The 22,853-nt window shown below is 48.2% G+C and overlaps 1 protein-coding gene across 7 annotated transcripts in view; it reads right to left on the bottom strand.

Moving 5' to 3' along the window:
- Dpf3 (double PHD fingers 3) overlaps positions 1 to 22,853 on the bottom strand; it is a 270,465-nt gene that overhangs the window by 90,127 nt on the left and 157,485 nt on the right. For all 7 annotated transcript variants that reach the window (XM_076921762.1, XM_076921768.1, XM_076921767.1 and 4 more), the window contains exons 5-6: positions 20,335 to 20,430; positions 11,151 to 11,229 (exon numbers count right to left, since the gene is read on the bottom strand). In XM_076921762.1, coding sequence (XP_076777877.1) covers positions 11,151 to 11,229; positions 20,335 to 20,430 — 175 coding nt within the window. The remainder of the gene's footprint in view (positions 1 to 11,150; positions 11,230 to 20,334; positions 20,431 to 22,853) is intronic.

The following is a 22,853-nucleotide window of genomic DNA, read 5'->3' as shown; positions in this document are numbered from 1 at the left end:
AGCGGCTGAGTGGATTCCTGGAAGTCTGCCTAGGGCGGTTCACTGGTCATCGCGCCAGTGTGATCAGCTGTGCTGGCCTTGGGTAGTTTTGTCATTGGAGAAGGGGGAATGGCACCGGCATCTGAATAGTCCGCATCTGAACTGGGTGGGTTCAAACTCTGCCTGAAAATGCTGACTGCATGATCTCAGTAAGCTGCTAAGCCTCTCTGCACCTGCATACCCTCTCTGGAATGGGCTCACTGCGACAGCACACCCACCTCACCACAAGGAGAAACATGTAAAAGTGGATCCATGGTAAGTCTCAGTCACCATCAGCTGTCATCATCCCCCACTGCCATCAGAGGGGTTCAGCAAAGACAATAAACCCCAACAGGGAGGGAGCTGGCTGTTTCTCTTCTGAAGTGTGGGGTAATGGTGTAGGGTGGGAAAGAAGGTAAGGAGAAAAATAACATTCTGAAAATAAAGTATTGTCGCCATCTGCTCCCCTCTCATCAAGTCGGCAATCCTGCTCTGGAAGGAGCTGTCGCAGGGAATCAGACTAAGCCCCAAGACTGCTGAAGCATGCAGAGAGGGCTGAACCCCCAGCTTCCCTCTATAGTCTCCTTCCCCGGGGCCCACTCCTCTACGTCATGTACCTCTGCAGCCATCACCCCTGGGACCAGTCAGCCCCATCTGCGCACAGCCTAAGGTCCTTCTTTTCACCTTGGCAAGCAAGCACCTGGATTTTGTGTCCCTGGCGCAGCACATGTGAAGAGCAATGACTGTGACAAGGGAAGTCCAGCTTGCCTCCCTCTCTCTCCTTCCCCCTGGGGCAGATCCATCTGTCAAGCTGCAGAAATAGCTTTGCCCACATTCCTGGTCCAGAGCTGGGTTCTCCACATGGGACCTCCAGGCTAGAGTTACAAATGCCATCAGTGTTGTCCCAGAGCAGGGACAGCATGTCCCCTATCCCCCTACCCTATTCCAATCATCATCTGGGGCTGGGTGGAGGGGGTTGGGGGGGGGTGGCTGGCAGTTTCTATGAACAAAGCCAGCTACAGCAGACAGCAGAATCCTTCCTGCCGGGGAGAAGCGGCTGCCTTCCCTACTGATAACTTAATGACTCTGGCACATTTTCATCAGCCCAACTTGGAGCACGCAGTGGGTATCTGAGCCAGTAGTTCCCAGAGACTGAAAGCAACGACTGAAAGCAATTACAGGATGAGTGTCCAAGAGACAAAGCCGAGGCCTTGGGAGCCACAAGGCGCATCGCATTCCCAGCGTCTGCCCATGGCACAGACACACAGCCCCCTTCCCTCTACAGCTCACCTCCTTCAGCTAGGACACAAATCACAGCACCCAGCATCTGCTGCTGGCTGGAGGGCATCATAACTACAGTCAGACAGGCAGCCTCCAATCCTTCCAGTGACAAGACGTGGATCCTGTTTTGCAGGTGAGGAACCCAAGGATGGGAACGGATAAATGACTCCCCAAATTGGCAAAGCCAGGATTCAAACCCAGGTCTGTCTGTCTGCCTTTGCAGAATACAGCTGCCATGTGTTTTCTGCTTGTCACTCCTGTCTCCAGCTCTCCCAGTGCCTGGGGCTGACCTCCATAGCTTGCTTTTCCCAGGGGCCTTCATTCCGCATCTGGCAATTTGCCAGGAAGAAGCAGATGCAGGAGGATGCAGAGTTAAGAAGGGCAGTTGAGGTCCGTGCCCTGCCCTACTTTTCTCCTGTGGGGACCTTCATAAGCATGATGTCATCGTGTTCTCGCCTGTTCACTTCTTCAGAGCGGAACCCAGTCTGCAGGGCCTCATGAACACCATTTTGTCAGAAGAACCGTGCACTACCAGGCTGGCTGATAGATGTTTGGAGCTCTACACACCTGGCCAGTGTCCCTCTTTGTCCTCTCTGCAGTACCATCTAGGAGTGGAGGAAAGCCCCTGCCCAGTTGCCCAAGTGGGAAGCAAAGTGAGAACATTCCTGTGGGTTTCCTGTCACGAGGCCTGCCTTGTTTGCCCAGTTCATTAGTTCCTGCTCTCAGTACTGTCCAGGCTTCTCATTTCCTATGTGACTGGAAAAGCCGCTCTGTGCCTGGGCTCCAGGCACCTCATCAGAATCATCCTATAGATTAACTTTTCTAAACATGTCCCCAGTTTGACAGTGCAGTCACCCTTCAGACGAGCCCAGCCTGGTTCCCGTCAGCCCTCCTGCCATAGACACCTGCCACACACTCTGCTCTGCACAAGGTGAGCTGCCTCCTGTCCTGGCATGCTCCCTTCTCCAGCCAGTCATCAGGGTTTGGGCTAGCCCTGGGCTAAAGATTTGGTACTGATGACCTAGGACATGGTCCTTGCCAGAGATGGTATACTGTGTAGCCTGAGAAGACAGACAGATAGCAGACTGTGACCACACAGTATGAGGGGGAGCTCTGTGGAGCACGCTCAAGGTCCACATGGAGTGCATCGCATCTGACTGGGGATGGAACGGGTGGGAGGAGATTCATAGCTGCAATCAACTTCTACCTCTCGCTTACTCCCTGCATGACCCTGGGAGAGTTATTAACCCCTCTTCTCCCCAGCCCTCATCTAGAAGATGGAGATGACCGTAGTTTCTATCTCATGACCCTTCTGTGAGATTGAAATAGCTCACATAGAGAAAACTCATAGAACATTCCAGACCCATAACCAGGAACCATTGCTATTCTGACTTCTCTACACGCCTCTACAGAAACTCTTCTATAACCCTGGAGACAGGAATCTATTTGTTCTGTGCTCATTTAAATCTGACTGGCCTTGAGGTGTAACCTCTGATCACCCCCTAAAACACACACACACACACACACACACACACAGAGAGAGAGAGAGAGAGAGAGAGAGAGAGAGAGAGAGAGAGAGAGAGAGAGATATATCTTCTTCCTCATATGATAAGCCTGATCTCTCCAGGCACACTTAGAAGAAGGGAATAGCTAAGGTAGAAGAATGTTTCTTCAACCATATCATATGCAAACCTTTTATCTAAGTCATCACAGTTGGCCTGCCCAGTCAGGTGCCCTTCCTGCTGCGCACAGAGGACACGATGCCCAGAACAAGTCATCTCCTCCGAGTCCCAGACAGCAAATGGCAGAGCCACAGCTTGGCTCTCAGGGCAGTATCCTTCCCCAGCTCACTCACCTGGCACAGGCCATGTCCCTACTGTGACTAGCACCAGGCTCTATGACCTCACAGTTCTGCTTCCAGGAAATAATAAAACATTGTACAAAAAAAAAAAAAGGGCTCATTAACATTTCGTCCTGGGTAGAAGAGGGGCTCATGGGAGTGCACCCCTCCTAAGGAGCAGCTAACGGGAAAGGAGGAGACAGGTTCTTCAGGGGTATAGCCACTGGAAGATGCCTATGTTCCTGTAAGTGATCCCCTTACCAAGAGGTCATATAGGCAACCCTAATTAAACTCTTCATCGGGTTACCAAATATAAATAAAAATGAATAATAGAAGGAGACGGGGGCTAGTTGGAAAGAGAAAATGGATCAGTGGGAGTTAGAAGGGGGGCGAGAAAGGGCGATGGGAGATGAGGACAGTGCAAATGCATTATATTCACTTACAAAGGTGCCATAATGAAAACATTGTGTATATTTAATATATGCTAAGAAAGAAGACAAAACCGTGTGAAGAAATAGCTCCAGTGTTGTTAATGGTAGAAATCTTAAACTGAGCTTCTAACAAGCTGATCTGACTGCACACCCAGACCAACCATCAAGCTGTGGCATGCCCACATTATGGAATAGTATGCAGCCCTGAAATTGGCTGAAATCCCAGCCAAGCCTACACAAACTGAGCTCCCTCTGAGGACTAAGATAACAGACGATTTACTTCCCCCCTTCTGACTTTCCCACAGCTCTGCTTTCCCAGATTAAATACTAGTTCCATGGAGGAAAAAATACATTCAAAAATGAAAAGGACCCCTTAGCATCGTGGCTGGAAAGGTTCCTGTGAGGGAGAAAGTCATCTTGGAGGGCACAGGTGGCTATGGTGGCATGCCTGGAGGACAGAATGGGTACAGCGAGGACCTCTGAGGACAGGGAGAACAGGGGAAGGCAGCAGGGATAGGAAACAGAGGCAAGCAGGTCGAGGATGTGCATCAGAGAGGCTTCCCAACACCCCTCCTGCCAGCCCTGAAGGGACTGTTGGTCAGCCCTGCAGGGACACTGCCACCTGAGTCTGTGATACACTGACATTTACATATTTAAACAGGCCCAGCTCTGTGAGGACAAATGCAGGCTATCTCCAGTGATCAATCCCGCCCACAGGCCCTGCTCCACAAATCAAGTTTCTGGGGCACTGAGCCTCCTCTGCCACTCCCTCACAAACACAGAGCCAAGGATCTGCAAGATAACAGCCAGAGACAACTGAGTGATGGGCCAGCCACTGCACAAGGCAGCAAGCCCGAAGGCCAAGTTATTGGCTTTTTTTTTTTTCTTCCCTGCCACGGTTTGAAGCACAAAACACATGAGCCTCAGAGAATGCCGGCCTCTGTGCCCTCCAAAGAAAATTTTCCTAAGATAGAAATAGTTATCTAAATCTACCTGCCACACTCGGGTTTGAGTGAAGGCAGGTTGATCTGAAGGGGGCTGAGGAGAAAGCAGATTTCCCAGGACCTCCATGGCTATCCACCCCACAGTCATCCACCCACAGCTCCTCCAACTCATGGTATAATCCCCTGATCTCCCACAATGCACTCCTCCTTTCTGTTCTGAGACATCTGGTCTGGGCAGATAGCCTCACTCTGAAGCTTCTGTATGGGAAGAAGAAAGCCCACAGTGCAGGGCTGGGTACTGATGAGGGAGGCCTGGAGCTCTGAGAGACCACAAAGAGGACATGTCAGAGCCACTAGCAAGCAGATCTAACCTGAGACCCACTTCACCCTCTCTCCCCTTCTCACTCTGGAATAAACATGGCAGAAAGCAGATTTTCAGAACAGGAAGAGGGCCCAGACTTTACTCTGACATGGCCCCTATTGGACACGGTTGCACCCCATTATGGTTTGAATGAGAAAAGCTCACTCCACCCAACCCTGGGTTCACTGAACGCTTGGCCCCCAAGCTAGTGGCACCGCTGGGGGAAAATGTAGACCCTTTACAATAAAGTGGGTCAGTGGGGCAGCAGATGGGATAAATTATAGCTCAGTCCTGTTTCCACCCACGCCCTCTGTTCCCTGAACTGCTAAAATGTCCTACAAGCAAGCAGGCTCCTGTGCACAGTGCCATATTAGCAAGACAACGTGAACCTGACAAGATGGCCTCGCTGCACATTTTCAAATCAGGAGCCAAAATAGGCTGAAGCCCCCTGAGAAGCTTCAGTTCCGTATTTTTCTCACAGTAAGGAGGAAAAACTAGGTAATAGATCCCTCCAGCTAGAGTTCCAAGAGAGAACTCACCCTGTAGCATGGTCATTAAAAAGTCACAGCCATTATCTGCAGGGCAAGGATACTGGGGAACAGAGATCCTACTGACAGAATTGGGGCTGACTGGAACTTCTTGATGTGTCAACACCACGCGTGACTCAGAGGCGGGTCACACTCAGATGTGTCACTAGCCTACGCTAATGCCCTAGTGGGCTGTGATTTTAATAGATTGAAATGTAAAAGCCTAGAAATCATGTAATCCATTCAATTACAGTTACTACCTGACTCCAGCTTGCCAATCTGATACTAGAAGCAACCCATTAGTGTAGCACACAGGGTACCGCCTCATAAATAAAGAATGCACGTTTATTAACTGATTTGGAAAACAATTTTTCCCTCAGCTCTTAGGAGAGCTACACAGTAGGAGAATGTGCTGAAGCAGACCTAGGCTGTACCATTTCTAGAGTCATGGGGTTCATATCTTGGTGTTATGATCAACCAGCTGTGGGACCTGGGGAAGTCCCTTCACCTCTCTGAGCCCTGTTTTTTTCACAGAAAAGTGAGCCCAGCTGTCCTGTGGCTCAAGCTTACTGTGGGGGTTTGTGTAGACAGTCTGTACAAAGTGCCAGACACACCACTCTGCGCACAGTAGATACACACTAATAGGATTGCTACTATAACTCAGAAGAAAACTTCCCTGTGTCCAGCAAAAAATGGGAGCTCTCTTGTTCTCCCGGAATGCCTACTACATAGAGTCTGAGTTTCTCAATCACCACCCCAGTGTCACCATCTTCTTCTCTATCATGTTCCTTCAGCAAAGAAAACATGGAAGTAGGTCTCTCCTTGGGAGTCTGCCCTGATGACAAGGGTGCTTCTGAGCAACTCAGAGCTGGAGGCACTTAGGACAAGGTTGGGCAGCTCTGGTAATGACACTGAACACATCCCAGGAGCCAACACCCAAGGATTCCTTTCATGTCTGTCCCCACTTAACACCCCAGCTAGAACATGGGTAATGGTACCATTAGGGCTTCATGCTCCTGAGTAAATTAAAACCGGGTGCAGGGCTGTCATGTTTAGACTGGATGGCTAAGCTTTATCATTACTGAAAGAACTACCAAGGAAAGATTTGAAGGAAGCCATGTAAAACAGTGAGGCAAGCCAGCGGTGGACCGCCTACAGAATCCTGGGGTCATGTGACTTCTAGCCATGGCTGGAGAGATGGCTTAGTAGGTAAGCACTGCACAACCATAAGGAGCCGAGTCCTGATCCCAAAACCCATGTAAAATACTGTGGCAGGATGAGCAGCTGAGACCCCAGCACTGTACAGGGTTGAAAACAAGAATGTAGAGAGAGTCGCTTGTAAGCATCATCTGTCAATAAAAAAATTAAAATTAAAAAAAAAAAACACTTATGGCCAATGAGCTGAGGCAGAAAAGAGGAGGTGGGACATCTAGCAGGGATAGAGAGAATTCTGAAAAATAGAGGACAAGAGATTCAAGCAAGTCACTAAGGAAGACGCAGAGGAAGAAAGAGACCAGGACTGAAGGAGAGGTAACCAACCAGGAGGTAGATGAAGTCAGAATAGAATAAAAGGGATAATAAACTAAGAGTAAGTCAGAGAACAAGCTGAAGCTTATGGCCTAGGCATTTATTAATAAATAATTAGTCTCAGAGTCATCATTTCCAGGAGCAAGAGCTGGAAGGAAATTTTAAAAATATTTTTTAGACAAGAAGGTTGCCAGCCGCCAGCCTAGCTCTAGATTCAGTGGGAGGTAGACCCTGCCAGAAAAAAAAAAATATTGGATATCCTCCTCTGGCATGAGTGTACACCCATGATCACACAAAACACATACATATATATCTGAGAGAGAGAGAGAGAGAGAGAGAGACAGAGACAGAGACAGAGACAGACAGAGAGACACAGACACTGTGAGGTTTGTGTAGACAGTCTATACAAAATGCCAGACACACTACTCTGTGCATAGTAGGCACACACTAACACAGACACACAAAGAGACAGGGATATCCAGGCAGGGAACATTAGAAGGGCTGGATGGTCAAGGTAATAGCCCTCAGGTTGGAATGAGGAGAACCTGACACCCTCAAACATCATCATACTTATGAATGCCCCTGGAAGTGGTAGGAACATACAGGCTCCAGGCTTGGCCCTTGAGGTTCTGATGGAGGAAGTCTGGGAAAAGACCCTGGAATTTGCAGGAGTGCATTTTCATGAGTGCCTAGGTTCTTTTTGCACCAATGGTGAAGATCCAAAAACACTAACAGGCTCCCCGACAAAGTCCATTTCTGTTGCTTTGTTTTAAGGTAATGACCACTTTCCTGAGACAAAAGACAGTGAAGAAACAGAACTTTAGGCCTTCAACTCAGTCAAATTTCAAGATAATTAAGAGAGATCAGTTACTTGGTAGAAAAATGAAGTATTCATGTGCAAAGCCTAGATGGGGTGGGAAAATAAATTACATTTAGATGATTTAATATTTCTGAGATGAAATAAATTCAATAGCTGAGCAAAAGGCAAAAAGTAAACCTCTGTCACCTGAAGCTATCCACTAAAATAATATCTCAGCCACCTGTTGTGAAAAGGACACCTGGACCACCACAAGATGTAACTATATTCAGAAACACATACCAGGAAGGGTTAAATACAACTGCACCTGAAAAAAAAAAATGGCTATTACCAACCCCATAAACCTGGAGAGAGGTTTTTGGGGTCCAAGGTGACCTAATATTTTCATAAATAACTCCAAAGACAGAGTAGGAATTATGCAAATCAAACCTCAGACACAAAAATGGCAGAGGTTGCAAGTCTGTGGAGAATGGGATTTAACTACTGGGCAATGTCTTTAAATTTGCCTTTATTGAATCTTGTATATTGAAGTCACACATTATTGTATCTGTTTATTGAGACTCAATGGGGCCAAATGCAGAGTGATTTATGGAAAGGAAGATAATCAAATGCCTCGGGAGGACAGATTCTACACCTGGAGAGACCCTGGCACTGGGCAGACAGGAACCGGCTGGGCAGTGGTTAGTGCCCAGAGCGGTTGTGTGTGCTCAGAAAATGGGACTTGTGCCAAAAGCTGATGTACGAATCAAACAAGCAGGTGCCTGCTGTTCTTTGAGCTACTTGGTCTTGATGATACTTCCAGTAGACGTGCTTAAATGTAGACCCAGAGGGAATTTGGGAACAGGATAACGCCAAGATTATGGGGTAAGACCCTAATTCACCCAAGAATACAGGGGATGCTAGGCCAAAATGCTGAGTGTGCATTTTATTGGGGGAGGAGACAGAAAAGACAGGGATGTGGAGGCGAGAGCAGTTCCAGCTCCCACCAAGGAAAAATAATCATGGGGAGCACAGCTGGAATCATAGAGAAAGGGAAGCACAGCTGGAATCGTGGAGAAAGGGCAGCTGTGGTAAGGACATCCCTCGGGATGCTGAGGAAGGGCGACAGGACACCTCTCTAGTTAGGATGCATTAGAGATTATTAAAAGCATTCCTTGTCCACCTCAGGGGTGGGGGGGTGGGCTTCATGACCTCTCCAAAGGTCACTTCTACCCCTAGGGATCCCATGTCTGAAGGGCACCAGATAAAAATAAAGTCTATTAATCACCAAGCTGTCATGCAATGTCCTGAGAGAGCCAGAATGAAGAAGGGCAAACTGCGGTGGACCTTGCTTTTCAGAGGGAGGAAGAGGGAGGCAGTACATGTATGAGCAGGGTCAAGGGAATCGCTGCTGGGACTTCGGGGAAAGCCTGCATTGCCCTGTGATGAGTCCCCCCCAAACTCTGCAGGGGAAATGGGGGTGGGAGGAGTCACCCTATGGGGAGGGGAGCAGAAAGCAGCAAAGGACACCTAGAGCCCATAAACAAAGCTGGGAGGTTTGGAGGACAGGGTCTGCTGGAGGCTCAGAACAGGAGCTAGGAGGAAGGGCTTGGCTTACAAAGGCTCTGTGCAGGAGGAGGACCAGGAGCCAGGCAAGAGGGCACGCAGAAAGGACACTTCATAGAGATAATCCTGCTAGACTTAGCTGTCACAGAAAGAGGAAAGAAGGAAGAAACAGGAAGTTGAAACAAGAAAAAGGAACATCAAGAGTATGTCTGGAAATCTAGACTATTACACCTCAGAATTCCAAGAAAGTTCTAGAAATAGGACCAGTGAGATGGCTCAGCACACTTGCTATCAAGCCCGATGACCTGAGTTCAATCCCCGGAACCCATAGGCGGAAGGAGAGAACCAGCTCCTACAAGTTGTCCTCCACCCTCCACACAAGCCACTGCATGCAGCAACCCCGCTCACAGACATGCACTTAGTCATCAATCAGTATAACGCTTTTGAAGTTACAGAAATAGAGTGAAAAGCTAAGCCCACTGTCTAGAACAGCAGAAAGTCACATAACAGGGAACCACAGCTTTCAAAAGAGGAATGGAATTGTTATGTCTCAGCTCCGAAGCAGCTGTTGGCTCTCTTAATGGGGTGTCACACACAGCTGGAAATCCTACCCACTGCCCAGAACCAGTATCCCAAGGACAAGCACACTTGGACTGTTTACGTATCAGGACACAACTAAGTGGCATCCGGGAAGTAAGGCCCAGACTAAAAGCAGGTACGTCCTGTCAAGACGCAGGAAGTGCGCCCGACCCCCACGCCCTGCTTCCTTCTCTTCCTGGAACATAGTTCCCTGAGGATGATGAGACCTGCAGAAGACTCAGGAATGTCGTCTACATGGCATATGAAGCATGAGGGTCAGGGAGTTTGAGCTCCAGCAAATGTCCCACCAGACATCACCCCACAGGGCTCAGGACACCATTTTGAACTCAAGAGGCCAGTGAAAAAGTAGGGAAAGGTACCGCCCACGGTGTCCCTTATGTCCTATCCCCTGGCTCTCTTTGCCTCCGCAGAGGCTGCAGGACCTAACAGGATAGATGAGCACCCAGAGGGACCACCACGCCAGATCCTGCCTTGTCTAGCTTTCTGCCATTCTCAGAGCAACCTGGACCCTGTGGCTGATCTCTAGGTTTTGAGAGCAGATGAGAAGGGAAAGGAAGACCCCCTGCCTCAGCCCCGGGCATGTGATATAGATGGGTAGCCCTGCCATGGAGTGAGCAGGAAGTGCCCAGGAGATTAACGGATAACATGGCAAGGCTATGGGGCCCACCACTCCACACCTTGGCATATGAGAGAAAAGAAAACTACTGTCCTTCAGTGAGCACAGTTCTTCCCCCTGCCCCTCCCTTGGCCTCCGCCCTTGGTCCATCCTCGGCCTCCAACCCAGGAGCCAGGCAACCATTCTTCCAAAAGTTGTTTCTGAGTCAGGGAAGGAATGGTGGAGATGGCTTAAGGGCCATTTGTTCAAAGCAAGCCACCATTGTAGAAAGATTTATAACCAGCCCTGCCTAAGACAGGAGAGAGAGAGAGAGAGAGAGAGAGAGAGACAGAGAGAGACAGAGAGACAGAGAGACAGAGAGAGACAGAGACAGAGAGAGAAGGAGAGAGAGAGAGAAAGAGAGAGAGAGAGAGAGAGAGAGAGAGAGAGAGAGAGAGAGAGAGAGAACTAGAAAGCCAGGGGGAGAGCTGACACCCAGGAGTGCAGTCTGAGAGGTGGGCTCCCCTACCAGACTACTCCACGGCAGGAAGGAATATAACCACACTGAGCTGGAGGTGGGAAAGCCCGGTGAGGCCCAGAGCTGGTGGGTGACTGTCAAAGTGGCACAGAAAGCCTGGGCTAAGACAGTACAGGAGATACTTACTGTCACAGACGTAGGGTTTGTCATGGTCTTCCTGAGAGGCAGCATCATGCCTCCTCCTGCCGCCTGCAGAGCCACGAGCCTGAGGAGACATTGAGTAAGGAGACACTCGTTACTATGGCGGCCACTCCACGTGGCTCAGGGGCACACACTTTCGGGCCTGAGTGAATCACCTGTATCTTCGTTCCTAAGCCAGCCCTGCTTTACAAGCAGGGAAACCAAGATGGAGAGAATCAGATAACGGTGTCCTGACATCACGTGACTACACCTGGCTCATCTCATTGTTTCCAAGGAGGAAGTATAACGGCGGTCTGTTTATATACGGGAGGGGACAGAGGCGGCAGAGAGGTGAAACAACCTTCCCAATGTCGTTCATCTACCAACTGCAGAACCAGGATATAAACAGGAAGCATGGCCGAAAGGTGGTGCCGCTGCTTGAATATGAAAATCCCTGGCTAGTGGTATCATTTGGGGGGTAGGGTTAGGGTGATGGGAACTTTAAGAAATGAGTCCAACTGGAGTACATAGGGACAGTGGGGGGTGGGGGGAGATTATGTCTTTAAAGGCTATAACTGTCCTGGGTAAGTCTTCTTTCTGTCCCTCAGTTTTTCCTGGTTGCAGTGAAGTAAACTACTGTGTGCAGCTGTATAGTCTTCACCAGTGTGACGTTCTGCCTCCCCACAGACCCACAGCCGTGGAGAAAACCAACTACGGCTGACCCTTCTGAAGCTGTGAGACAAAATAAATCCTTACTCCCTTAAGAGGCTTTCTCAAGTGCCTTGCCACACAGAGCAACAGAAGTCTAGCCCAACCCCCGTATCTATCAAATGTGGGGCCTCTCTACCATACAGCGTCTCTGCCTCACTGACAGTGAACTCTACTGACAGACACTCTACTACAACATGACACAAGATGTCAGGTGACTCTGCATGCTGATCAGTTGATGAGCACACTGGGGATGGAGGAACAGGAAGTATAATGGCTGTATCACCCCAGGTTCCTGAGCCCTCACTGCCTACCTACCTAAAGGCCTCAGGGGCCCAGTCTCCTCCTCCATGTTTGGTCTTCACAATAAGGCGGGGCTTCAGGCAGGGCTCCTGTATGTAGTCTACCTCAGGCTTCTCCTCAGGGACTAAGACCCCGACCTTTAAGGTCACCTGGAGCTGGCTTCCTGATACCTACACCAGAACCCTGGTTGTCTCCCTGGGTGGGTCACATGACTGGAGAAGGGGCAGGGCAGAAGGAGCTAGACTTCAGTAGTGACTGGGACTAGCCTGAAAGGACAGTAGCAGCTCTGCACCCCACAGCAGCTACCAGAAAGCAGCAAGACTTATGTATAAGCCATTGCAAGCCCCCTGCTGGCCTTCCTGGGGGCCCCTTAGCCTTCTCCTGGTTATTCATTGCTAATGAGGAGTGGTAAACTCCCAGCCATGGAAAGAGACAGAGAGAAAGGTCAGTGGGAGAGGAACATGGCAGGTCAGAAGTCTAGGGTACAGGCCCAGAACCTGCTCTAGAGAAGTGGTCCCAAGGATCCGTGATGGGGAAGCCTGGGATGTATTTCCCACGTGCACACACTCACAAATACAAGCACATATATATCACTGGGGACTTCGCTATAGATGGGCCTACTCTCCCGGCCTGTGGCACTCACTCCTCACTCTCAAAATACGCACTCCTTTACAAGCAACTCTACCTTGCCAGACGGTCACTTTTGTCATCTCCTCAGCTTGACTTTTTCAAAATGATGATGAGGAAGATGAGGAAGAAGAGGAGGAGGAGCAGGAAGAGGAAGAGGAGGAGGAGAAATCCCACCTCCTCCTTGTCACTACCACCCTGCCCCCATCCCTGCCAGGGATAATCAGTAAAAGCCACTCTCTTCCTTCTCTTCTTTCTCTTTTCCCCTCTCCCCCTCCCCCTTCATCTCTCTCTTCCTCTTCTTCCTCCTCTTCCTCCTCCCCCTCTCCTCCTCTTCCTCCAAACACACTCAATACTCAGTGAGCACTGGCCATCACCCTGAGGCATTGACAGATATTGGGCCCAGGATGCTAAGGGTGGTCACCTTATGGCCCTGGCCCTCCCCACACCTCCTCAGTGAGGCAGGAGACTGCTTGACATGCACAGCCGGCAGGCAGCAGGCAGCCGGTCACAGCCCCTTGGAGCAGGTAAAAGCAAGTCAGGCAGAATGATGAGGCCACAGCAAATGCTGGAGGGGGGCTCTGGAAGGCTGGCCACTTGTCAAGGCAGGAGATGAGGGGGCAGGCAGAAGAGAAGCACAGGGGTTTCTGAGGGAGTCAGCAGAGAGAAAGAACAACCTTGCCAGCTCCCTCCCCTTGCTGTTGGGCTGCCCAGCAGGGAGGCTGTATGCTCCCACACTCCCCAAGGCCTTGATTTGGCAAACAAAGATAAAGACTATGGGGGCATCTGAGGTGATGTGTATGGAATTCTTCAGAGGCAATGGAACTCTTGATCTCCTGGAAGCGTAGGTTTGACAACCAGAATCCCATGTGTCCTGTTCAAATGCCACTTCCTCCAAGAAGCCCTTCCCAACCCACCAATGTCCACTTTCATCCTTTCTTTCTTTTTTCTTTTTTCCTTTTTCTCTGATTTATGTTTAGCTGGGGAACTTGCGGTTATGTGACACCACACTGTACATGTGTGAGTTTACTTGTTGATTTTCTATCGGTCCCACAGGAGGTGGAGTCCTGTATGGGCCACCACTATTCTTGGAACCAGGTACCTTCCTTCAGCAGTTGCATGATCATGACATCTGTCCACCAGGCAGAGCTGACCATAGCTGTTCTTCTCTATCTGAATCCCAATGCTATTTTTCCTCCCTCACAGGCCATCAGCTAATCCTAAACTCCCCAGGAAAGCCCCCGGCTGGGGCTCTACACAGCCCAGGCTAACCCATCCTGCATGAGTACCTGGCCACATGGACAACAGAGATGAGAGTGGGACCTTGAGGTCATGCACTCCCTCACAGGCTTCCATGGCAACCCGTGACACACTTCTATAGTCAATGGCAGCCTACTGCCAACCCAACCAGCTCACCCAGGCTCAGGCTGTGTCTACATCTTTGTTGTTATGGTTTCTTTTAGGATTGCCTCTCCGCTGCCATCCACAGGCAATCTATATTTTAGTCCTGCCAGTGTTCACCCTCCAAAAATCTTCCTCTTGCAGAGTAAAAATAGTGTTACCTTAAAGTCTGACGGGCTTACATTGAAATTCCAGCTCTGTCAGTCAGATATTCGTTACTATAACAAAACGCCTGAGGTTGGTACTTTCATAAGGAAAGGGGGTGTGTTTTGGCTCATGGATCTAGAGGTGCAACATGTAGGGGACTCATCTGGTGATGTTCTTCTTGCTACCAAAATCCATAGACAACAACAGAGCATTCACATGACAAGAAACAGTGAGCCCTCATGTGTGTCTCTCAGTCCTTCTGTCTCTTTTCATTGGCCCTCAGGAGAAGCTACCCTGATCTTACCTAATAATCCTAGTCACTTTCCAAAGGCCCATTCTGAATACAATGGTCATCAGGTTTCTGACCTCTCTGCATCTCAACTGACCTTTAAATTTCATCACATGAAGTCTCAGAGACACTCAAGCCATATCCAAACCACCGATAGCACCAGCTGGGTGCCACAGAACAAGATATCCCTTTGAGCCTTAACTTATTCATTTATAAAATGGGCAGCAGCAGGCCAGATGTGGTGCTGTACATCTGTCACCCCAGCATTCAGGAGACAGAGGTAACCTGGGCTACACAGAAAGCCCACAGGAAGTACAGTAAGTTATTAACCCCTCCATGCCCATGTGGGTCCTCTAGGCTCTCCTTGTGTTTGGTAATCACACAATGAGAAGCCAGCAGACCTCTCACTGTATCATGAATCTCACTTAACACCTCCTCAATTTGAGTCTTGGGTCCTGAGGGGGAAGATTGCATTTTATACTTTATTACAAACCCCTGTGTTCTCCTGGGCACACAGCACAAACCTCTTCCACATACATTAGCTCAGATGATTCCTGTCATAAGCCTGTGAGTTGGACCAGTCTTGTTGCTATCCCTGTCTGTCAGTTGGTGCCAGTTCTGGGTGGGTCCATGCCTTGCCCACAGTCCCAAAGCCCATGGAAACAGAAGGGCAGGTTTCTAGACTCTGGCACAGAACCCTTTGGGCCTTACTCTCCTAAAGAGACCCATCCTCCCTCCTGGAGGATGTTCATGTCACATTCACACACTGATGCTATACCGTGTGTGTGTGTGTGTGTGTGTGTGTGTGTGTGTGTGTGTGTGTGTATGTATGTATGTATGTATGCATGTGTGTATGTATGTGGAATATGACTGTATACCACAGGGCCCTGCCTTACTGGCCGTACAAAGTGGGTAGGCTCAGGAGGATTCAACTAATTACTAGGCCAAGCCTATTTTAACTCCAACCTGGGCCACTCCCATTCTACATTCAAGGGACTTGGAACTTGAAAACAGTGCCCCCTGTTGGTAACCTGCTGCAGGGACCCATAAATTCAGGAGCTCTAGGGTCCTGTGCCCAAAGGACCAGGAAACCCAGGCACCTGAGAGAGAGGAAGCAGAGGCCATGGGTGAGGTCCTTATTCTCCTCAGTTCTGATTCCCTGTCACTTTCCCGCCCTTCTTGTGCTCTGTTTCTTCAAAGATCACTCATATTTGGGACAATGGCCCTGAGGTTTCAAATTCTTCTTGGCTTTTTTGCTTAAAGCCATTGCGTTTCCTCCAATAAAAAAAACCAGAACAAAGAAACTCCAGTCAAGGGCAGTTCTCCTACAAAAGCTGTTCTCTCGAGTAGTGTGTCCAGGGCTGAGCATAAGACCTCTCCTACGGGCTAGAGATATGGCTCAGCAGTTAAGAGCACTCGCTGCTGTTCCAGAGGACCCAGGTTCAGTTCCCAGCACCTACAAGTGGGCTTTCAACCAGGGGATCTGGCGCCCTCTTCTGGCTGCTGAGGACACCTGTACTCATCTGCACATAACCACATACACATAATTTAAGATGAGTGGTTTTTAACGAAAGCCATCTCCTGGCATCATTAAAGGATCATCTGCCTTTTTCATTCTCACTTCCTCCTGAGTATACAGTGGGGTCTTCCAGAGGCTGCATGGCATTCGACCAGGCTTCCCATGTGCACCTGTATATTCATGAGCTACATTCACAAGCTGAATTCTGCCTTAATTTCTAATATAACAAATCATTAGTGAAATTACTGTCACCTGCTATACCCGGAAGAATAGCTTTGAAGGGCTGTCAGTATTTGCTAGTGGTGTAAAGAAGTCTAGAAGCAGAGAGAAAAGGGGAGGGGGCTTTACTAGCTTGCCATTGAAAGCATGGTCTTCGGACCAGCAACACCCAGGAGCTTACTACCATCAAGTTAAGAGCTCAGCCCCCATATCCCAGAACTAGCCCACCAGAATTTGCTCTTTAGCAAGATCCCTGGGGGGTCTTCCTGTGCACACACAACTTTTAAAAAACACTAGTCTAAACCACGAGTGTAACAGTAATCCCTAATTTGATTGATTGGTTATTGATGGTTGATTGATTGGTCAATAATACAAATTCACAGAAATTTCATTAATTTCTTATGTTAAAGTTACCAAAGGCCCACTTATTAACTGTTGGGTATGAACTGTCCTCACCCCCTCCCAGATAATATATAGTATTAAAACTCAGAAAGTCATCTACTTTGCTTGCAATATCCTTCTTTATCTATCTTTTATTAGGCACTCAAATTTGGCTGTGTGTTATTATTCCCAACTTATTGATGAACAAACTGAGGCCCAAATCACAGAAGTTACATGAGTCGCCCAAGGAATCATGCAGGAGGTGGTAGAACTAAGATCAGCATTCCTAGGGTAGAACTTAAAATAAGAGAAACCCAAAGGAGACTCACTGCCAAAGCCCTGGACCCCTTCATGTTTATGGAGTAGCTGGGATCTTATCAGTGGTCTGTGGGATAGAGATTGGGCTCCTCCTGCATTCCCAACAAGCTCCCAGATGAGACTGAGGCTGTAGTCCAGACCATACAGGGAGACGTCAGACCCCATGTGGTTGCTGTCCAGTGGCCAGAAAGTTTCAGCAGCAGCTGGAAAGCCCTGTAAAAGCTTAGAGCTGTGAACGAGGCAGCTTCCCACACTTGTTCAGCCCAGAGACTAACTCATATACTCTCTGCTTCCTCCATGGCTTTCAGCATGGTGACATGGCCACAGCGTCACTGTACAGCCTGGAGTCATTAGCTGTCGGTCGCCCAGTCATGAAGTTCAAATATGACTTTCTTTTGGCTTGCCTCGTTCAATTTATTCATTCGGTCTAGGCCGGCAGAGTCCTGGGCCAGGCAGGACTCAGTGGGAAAAAAAAGCACAGACCTGTGTTCAAATCCTTCTTTCTTTCTGACCAGATTGAGCAAGTTTGCACAAGTTACTTAACCTTTCTGGAATACCAAGCCATTCTTGTATGGCCACTTTTTCCAGTAGCTGATTTTAAAAAAAAAAAAAAAAAAAAAAAAAAAAAAAAAAAAAAAAAGAATGAGATAGGCTAGCTGGGAGTGTAGCTCAATGCTTAGCAACCAGCTAGCATGTTTAAACTGGGGTTCCGCCCCAGCACTCCAAAAATGATAAAAAATAAAATGAGACAAGTACATTTTAATTTCAGTAACATTTTAACCAGGCATAACAAAAACATGTTACTGTTAAAACTAACAGTGAGATATTCTACATTCTTTTTACTCTAAGCTATGAGAATGTGGTGTATCTGTTATATTTACAGCGCCTACAGTCTGGACTAGCAGGTGCCGTGTGTTACTAGCGGCGGCTGCAATGGACTGTTGGAAACGAAGAATATTGAACGTAAAGCTCCAAGCACAGCATTGTAGCTCTCTATAATGGGCTCACGCGGGAGCCCTTCACTCTGCCTGGTTTTGAGTGAGTATAAGGGCCAGTGGGCACTGTCACTCCTGACACCTCAACAGAAAAGACACCCAATCCCTACTCACTAATGGAGTCCACCTTCCACATTGATGCCAGGAGTACCTGGACCATTCTCTTCAATGTACTCTACAAAGTCTGGCAGGGGCAGGGGAGAGGTGGAAGCAGGTTGAGAGATACACAGCTCTTGGCATTGACAACAGGTACAGAAACTCCATGCCCCTGTGATCCTTCAGTGATGGAATAGGTATGTCTCACACACACACACACACACACACACACACACACACACACACCACAGTGAACTAATATGGCCAAGAAAGTTCATCTAGAACCGCAGAGGACCATCAGTGAAACCATGACAAGAGACACTGTAAGAGAGAGACCGGGCTAGCAGCAGCAAATCCTAATTAGTATGAACACCACTAAAGGCAGAGCAGCCCTGCAATATATACCCCTGAAGTGACAAGAAGCACACATCACCACCCTGGAAGGATGCACACACAGAGATCCTGAATTTATTCAAATCTCCAAGCAACTCCTTGACCCACAGAGAATGTGATCCAAGACCCCCAGTAGATGCCTGAACCCCAGAGAATACTGAGCACTACAATTCAATGCCTTGTCCATTTTAATTAAGAGCTTATCATGAGCCATGGCCATAACCTTTGACCCTCTGGGATGAAGCAGCAAAAATAGCACAAATACCTCTTCGCTTCACAGTGTCCCAGAGAGAATCTTCTTTCTTACTATAGAGTTTACCAACCTTAACATATAATGTTCTCCTTAAAACTTAAAAGGAGAATGTCTGCTTTTTGACTTCAAGGAAACTATTAATGGGTTCTTTTGGATATATCTGAACTTTTGATATCATTACTATTGTACTTCTATGCGAATAAGTATAATAAGGGTTATTTGAACATAAGTGTAGCAGTACTACCAGCCTATCTGATATGAAAACTAATAGATAATTAACAGGCAGGTAGCAAATACAGAGTGGATACACTGGGCAAGGGTAGTAGGTATTAGAACAAGGCATATTTGTGCTGCATATAAAGATGCCTAGTAGAGATATACTGGAATATATAATAAAATGTATAGACTCTGCTTTCAAATACTCCAGTGGGGAACAAACACAGAAGCCAATAATAAGTAGGAGAAAAGAGTGCATGAGACAAAACTGTGGAAATATTGGTCATTGATAAAGACGGTAGCAGCCCAACATAACTGCACCATCAGGCAGCTGCCCTGCCCACACTGACAACTCTGGCTCTTATCAGCGGCGGGGGCATCTTGGATCACAGTGTGGCCAGCACTAGAGTTCATGCATTCGCCTGGGAAGTTGCTTATAATATAGTGCAATGGTGTGATTCCAAACCTAATAACTGAGCACAAGTCCTGGGCATCTAATTTTAGTAGCTACTCTCTGCGGTATTACTGTGTGCAAAACACAGGCTTGCGATAATTACCAGTGGGCCCAAACCCACAGGGCTCACAGGACTGACTTCTCTCCCACAGCAAGGAGAGGGTCCTATCTAGAGCTGATAGGAGCTAGACCCTCAAGCCCTCAAAACTGGGATTTTTCTGTGACGAGGCAAAGTCCTCTCCCTGGAGGTCCCTCTCCACCTAGTTATCCTGATGCCCTCACTGAAAGTGACCACAGAACACTTTGCCAAACAAGAAGACCCTAGAGAACCAAATAGAATATCCAAAAGCATGGTCCTGGTCAGCTCCTTTCCCACTTAGGAACAAACCAGTGTCTTCTTTCTTCCCATCAGGGTCTCTCTGCCATTCCCACCTCTGACCCCTTTTTAGTTCATCTCAGGGCCACGTGCCTCTAAAGTTCATGCAAAATCCATTCAGGGAACCGTCAGCTACAGCCTGTCTGCTTCTGGCAGGCTCCCACTCACTCTGCCTGCCCATGGAAGCATGTCCCAAAGCAGGTGTCCCCATCTTGTCATTCCAGGAAAACCCCAGGAACAACAAGGCAAGCACTTTCATGACGGAGTCTCAAAAAATTCTCCTTGCCCTCCACTCTCCCAGCCCCAAACCCCTCAGAGCATCCTCTGCTTCCTCTCCCTCCTCTCACCAGCTCTGGACTTTGCAGGCATGCCCAGCCTGGGGCTCCCTGAGCATCTTCCTCAGAGCTCCTCGTAAGCCCACAGGGTGTGTCTATTCAGGTATGGAGGGGATTAGACTCAACTTGAACTCCTCTCTCATGACCTCACCCCACTCACCCGTCCTCTGGTCCTGTTCTTGCGCTTGGGAATATCTTCTTCCAAATCCTCCTCTTCGTTCCCTTCTTCTACATTTTCATCATTTTCCAAAACCCTCTGAAACGACAAGAGAGTCCAATACAAGAGTTGAGAGATGAAAGGCAACTGTGAGGACCATCAAAGGGCAGGTTGTGAATATTCTGGGGTTTTTGTTCTTCAGCAAAGCAAGGGTGTGGCCGCTGCCTGAGAGTTTGAAGTCTCGGTGGAACCAGCACTCTTTCAAGCCCTCAGGCCCCTTCCAACCAAATTGTCCCAGCACATTGACCTTTCTCAACTCTTTTCACTGTCCCCAGCCTCCCCAAAAAAGAGGTTTTTGGTAAGAGTAAAAGGATGCTTTTCTACATGGGGCCAGGTTACTTACTCAAAACTTACTGTCTTTAATACAATGTGTTCCTTTGTTTCTAAAGAGCTACCTCAGAACAGGAAAAGACATTTCTCCCTTCTTTGCCATTGTGGAGCTCTGCCTTGCTTGATGAATGCAAGGAACTCCTTGCTCAGCTGGTGGGAATACAACCTTAATATGCTACCCATAATAACCCACTGTGGGGTTGTTTATAAGAAAAATAAATGTCCAGCAAGGTGTTAGTGGCACACACCTTACTCCCAGAATAGGGAGAGCAGGAGTTCAAAGCCACTCTCAGTTATATAGTAAATCTAAGGCCTGCCAGGGTTATGGGCGAGAAAAAGAGACAGACAGACAGACAGACAAACAGACAGACAGACAGACGCATGCACACACACACATGGATATATGGAGGCACAGATAGATGGGTAGACAGCAGAATAAAATTATTTCACCATAGCCCATGACTTTAAGTTTTGGACTTTAAGAACTAACCAAGCTTTAAGTTCATAAATTCAAATGAGCCCCCTCTAATATCCCTCAGAACATGGCAATACAAGAGCCAATTTCCATTTTAAAGGTACATAAACTGAGGCTGAGAACAGTTTGACCAGTCACAGTCATCCAGCAAAGCCATGAGCACAGCAAGGTCGGGTTGGTGAGCTTGTTAGCTCCACACTCATTCGCCCTCCCTTGCTGCCAAGACTTGGGTGCACTGCAACAGATGCTTTGGGCAGGACTGAGGACAGAGGTGGGGGATGCATCCCCAGGTCTATGATAGGGTAAAAGGCTATAGAAACCCAGTTGCTACCAGGGAGCAAGATATAAAGGAAAAGACTTGGAGCCCGGGTGAGCCCAGGGACCAACATGGTAGAAGAAGCTTTTCGTGGGCTCACTGGTGTTACTTTGAATGATACAATGTTTTATGCCTCTTCTTATCCAATTGAAAACTAGCAATTCTTTGGCTCTATAACTATTTGTCCAATGCTGATTACATGTAGGCACTAAGCTAAGCTTTATAGCTTATACAAATGGCTACAGTCCTGGCCTCAAGTAGACCTTAAGGTGGGCTAAAAAGAAGACCGCTTTAAATAACATATAAAACTGTATAACACACGTTGTTGTCATGATTGTGAGAGGTAAGTTCAAGGTTCTATAAAAGGGTGCTCCAAGGGACCTTGGCCTGATCCAAAGGTCAAAGGAGGTTTTCCTGAGGCTGGGACAGGAGAACAAGGAGATGTGGACGGTGAGCAAAGGATGGATGAGAGCAACTTAGACACTTCCGGCTTCACAGGAGAAGGGTTGTGTATGTGAATGGATGGTCTTAGGTGGTTCTGGGTCACCAAGAGCTGGTGAAGCAGTTAGAGCACTGCAGCTTATTCAGTGGGGAGAAAGACTGGTGTGACCAGCGCTTGGTGGCTTGGGGAAAGATGATAAAGGCAGGGAGGTGGCATTATTATATGACACAGGGCTGCAGCTTGGGTTAGCGGTGAGGAACTCACACCAACTATGCTTAGAAAGGCTTAGAAAGTGATATGCACTGCCCATGCAGTCTGACATCACCATTACCACTCAATGGTCTCCAAGACAACAACGCCTCTGTAATTTTGTCTTCAAAGTGGGAAGCCCAAGAGGGAGTTACCAGAATATCCCACTCCAGATACATCTTCTAAGTTGCTGCTGGTCACCTGATGCTTCCAAAGGACACAAAACATCCCCCAGGACTTCTCTATCTTCTCCTCTGGTTGTCTTTGGGAAGCCACGAGAACTCCTCCCATCAGCTCATAGACCTGGCTCCAGTTCATTAGACTACTTAAAAGGGTTTAGGGGGCGTGACCTTGTTGGAGGAAGTGTGTCATTGGGGTTGGGCCTTGAGGTTTCAAAAGTGCATGCCAGGCCCGGTCCCTCCGTATCTGCTCGTGATCAGGATGTAAGCTCTCGGCTACTCCTCCATCGCCATTCCTGCCTGCCTGCTTGCCCCCATGCTCCCCCCCCCCATCATTATCATCATGGACTAACTCTCTGAAACTGTAAGTATATGCTCAGTTAAATGCTTTTGTCTATACATAGCTTTGGTCATGGCGTGTCATCACAGAATTAATAGCCCTTACTAAGACACAGCACTTACAGATAACTC

The sequence above is a fragment of the Arvicanthis niloticus genome, chromosome 23 (assembly GCF_011762505.2).
Source record: "Arvicanthis niloticus isolate mArvNil1 chromosome 23, mArvNil1.pat.X, whole genome shotgun sequence".
Lineage (NCBI taxonomy): Eukaryota > Metazoa > Chordata > Mammalia > Rodentia > Muridae > Arvicanthis > Arvicanthis niloticus.
Note: the sequence above shows the minus strand (reverse complement) of the source record. Positions and strands in the feature narration are given on the sequence as shown.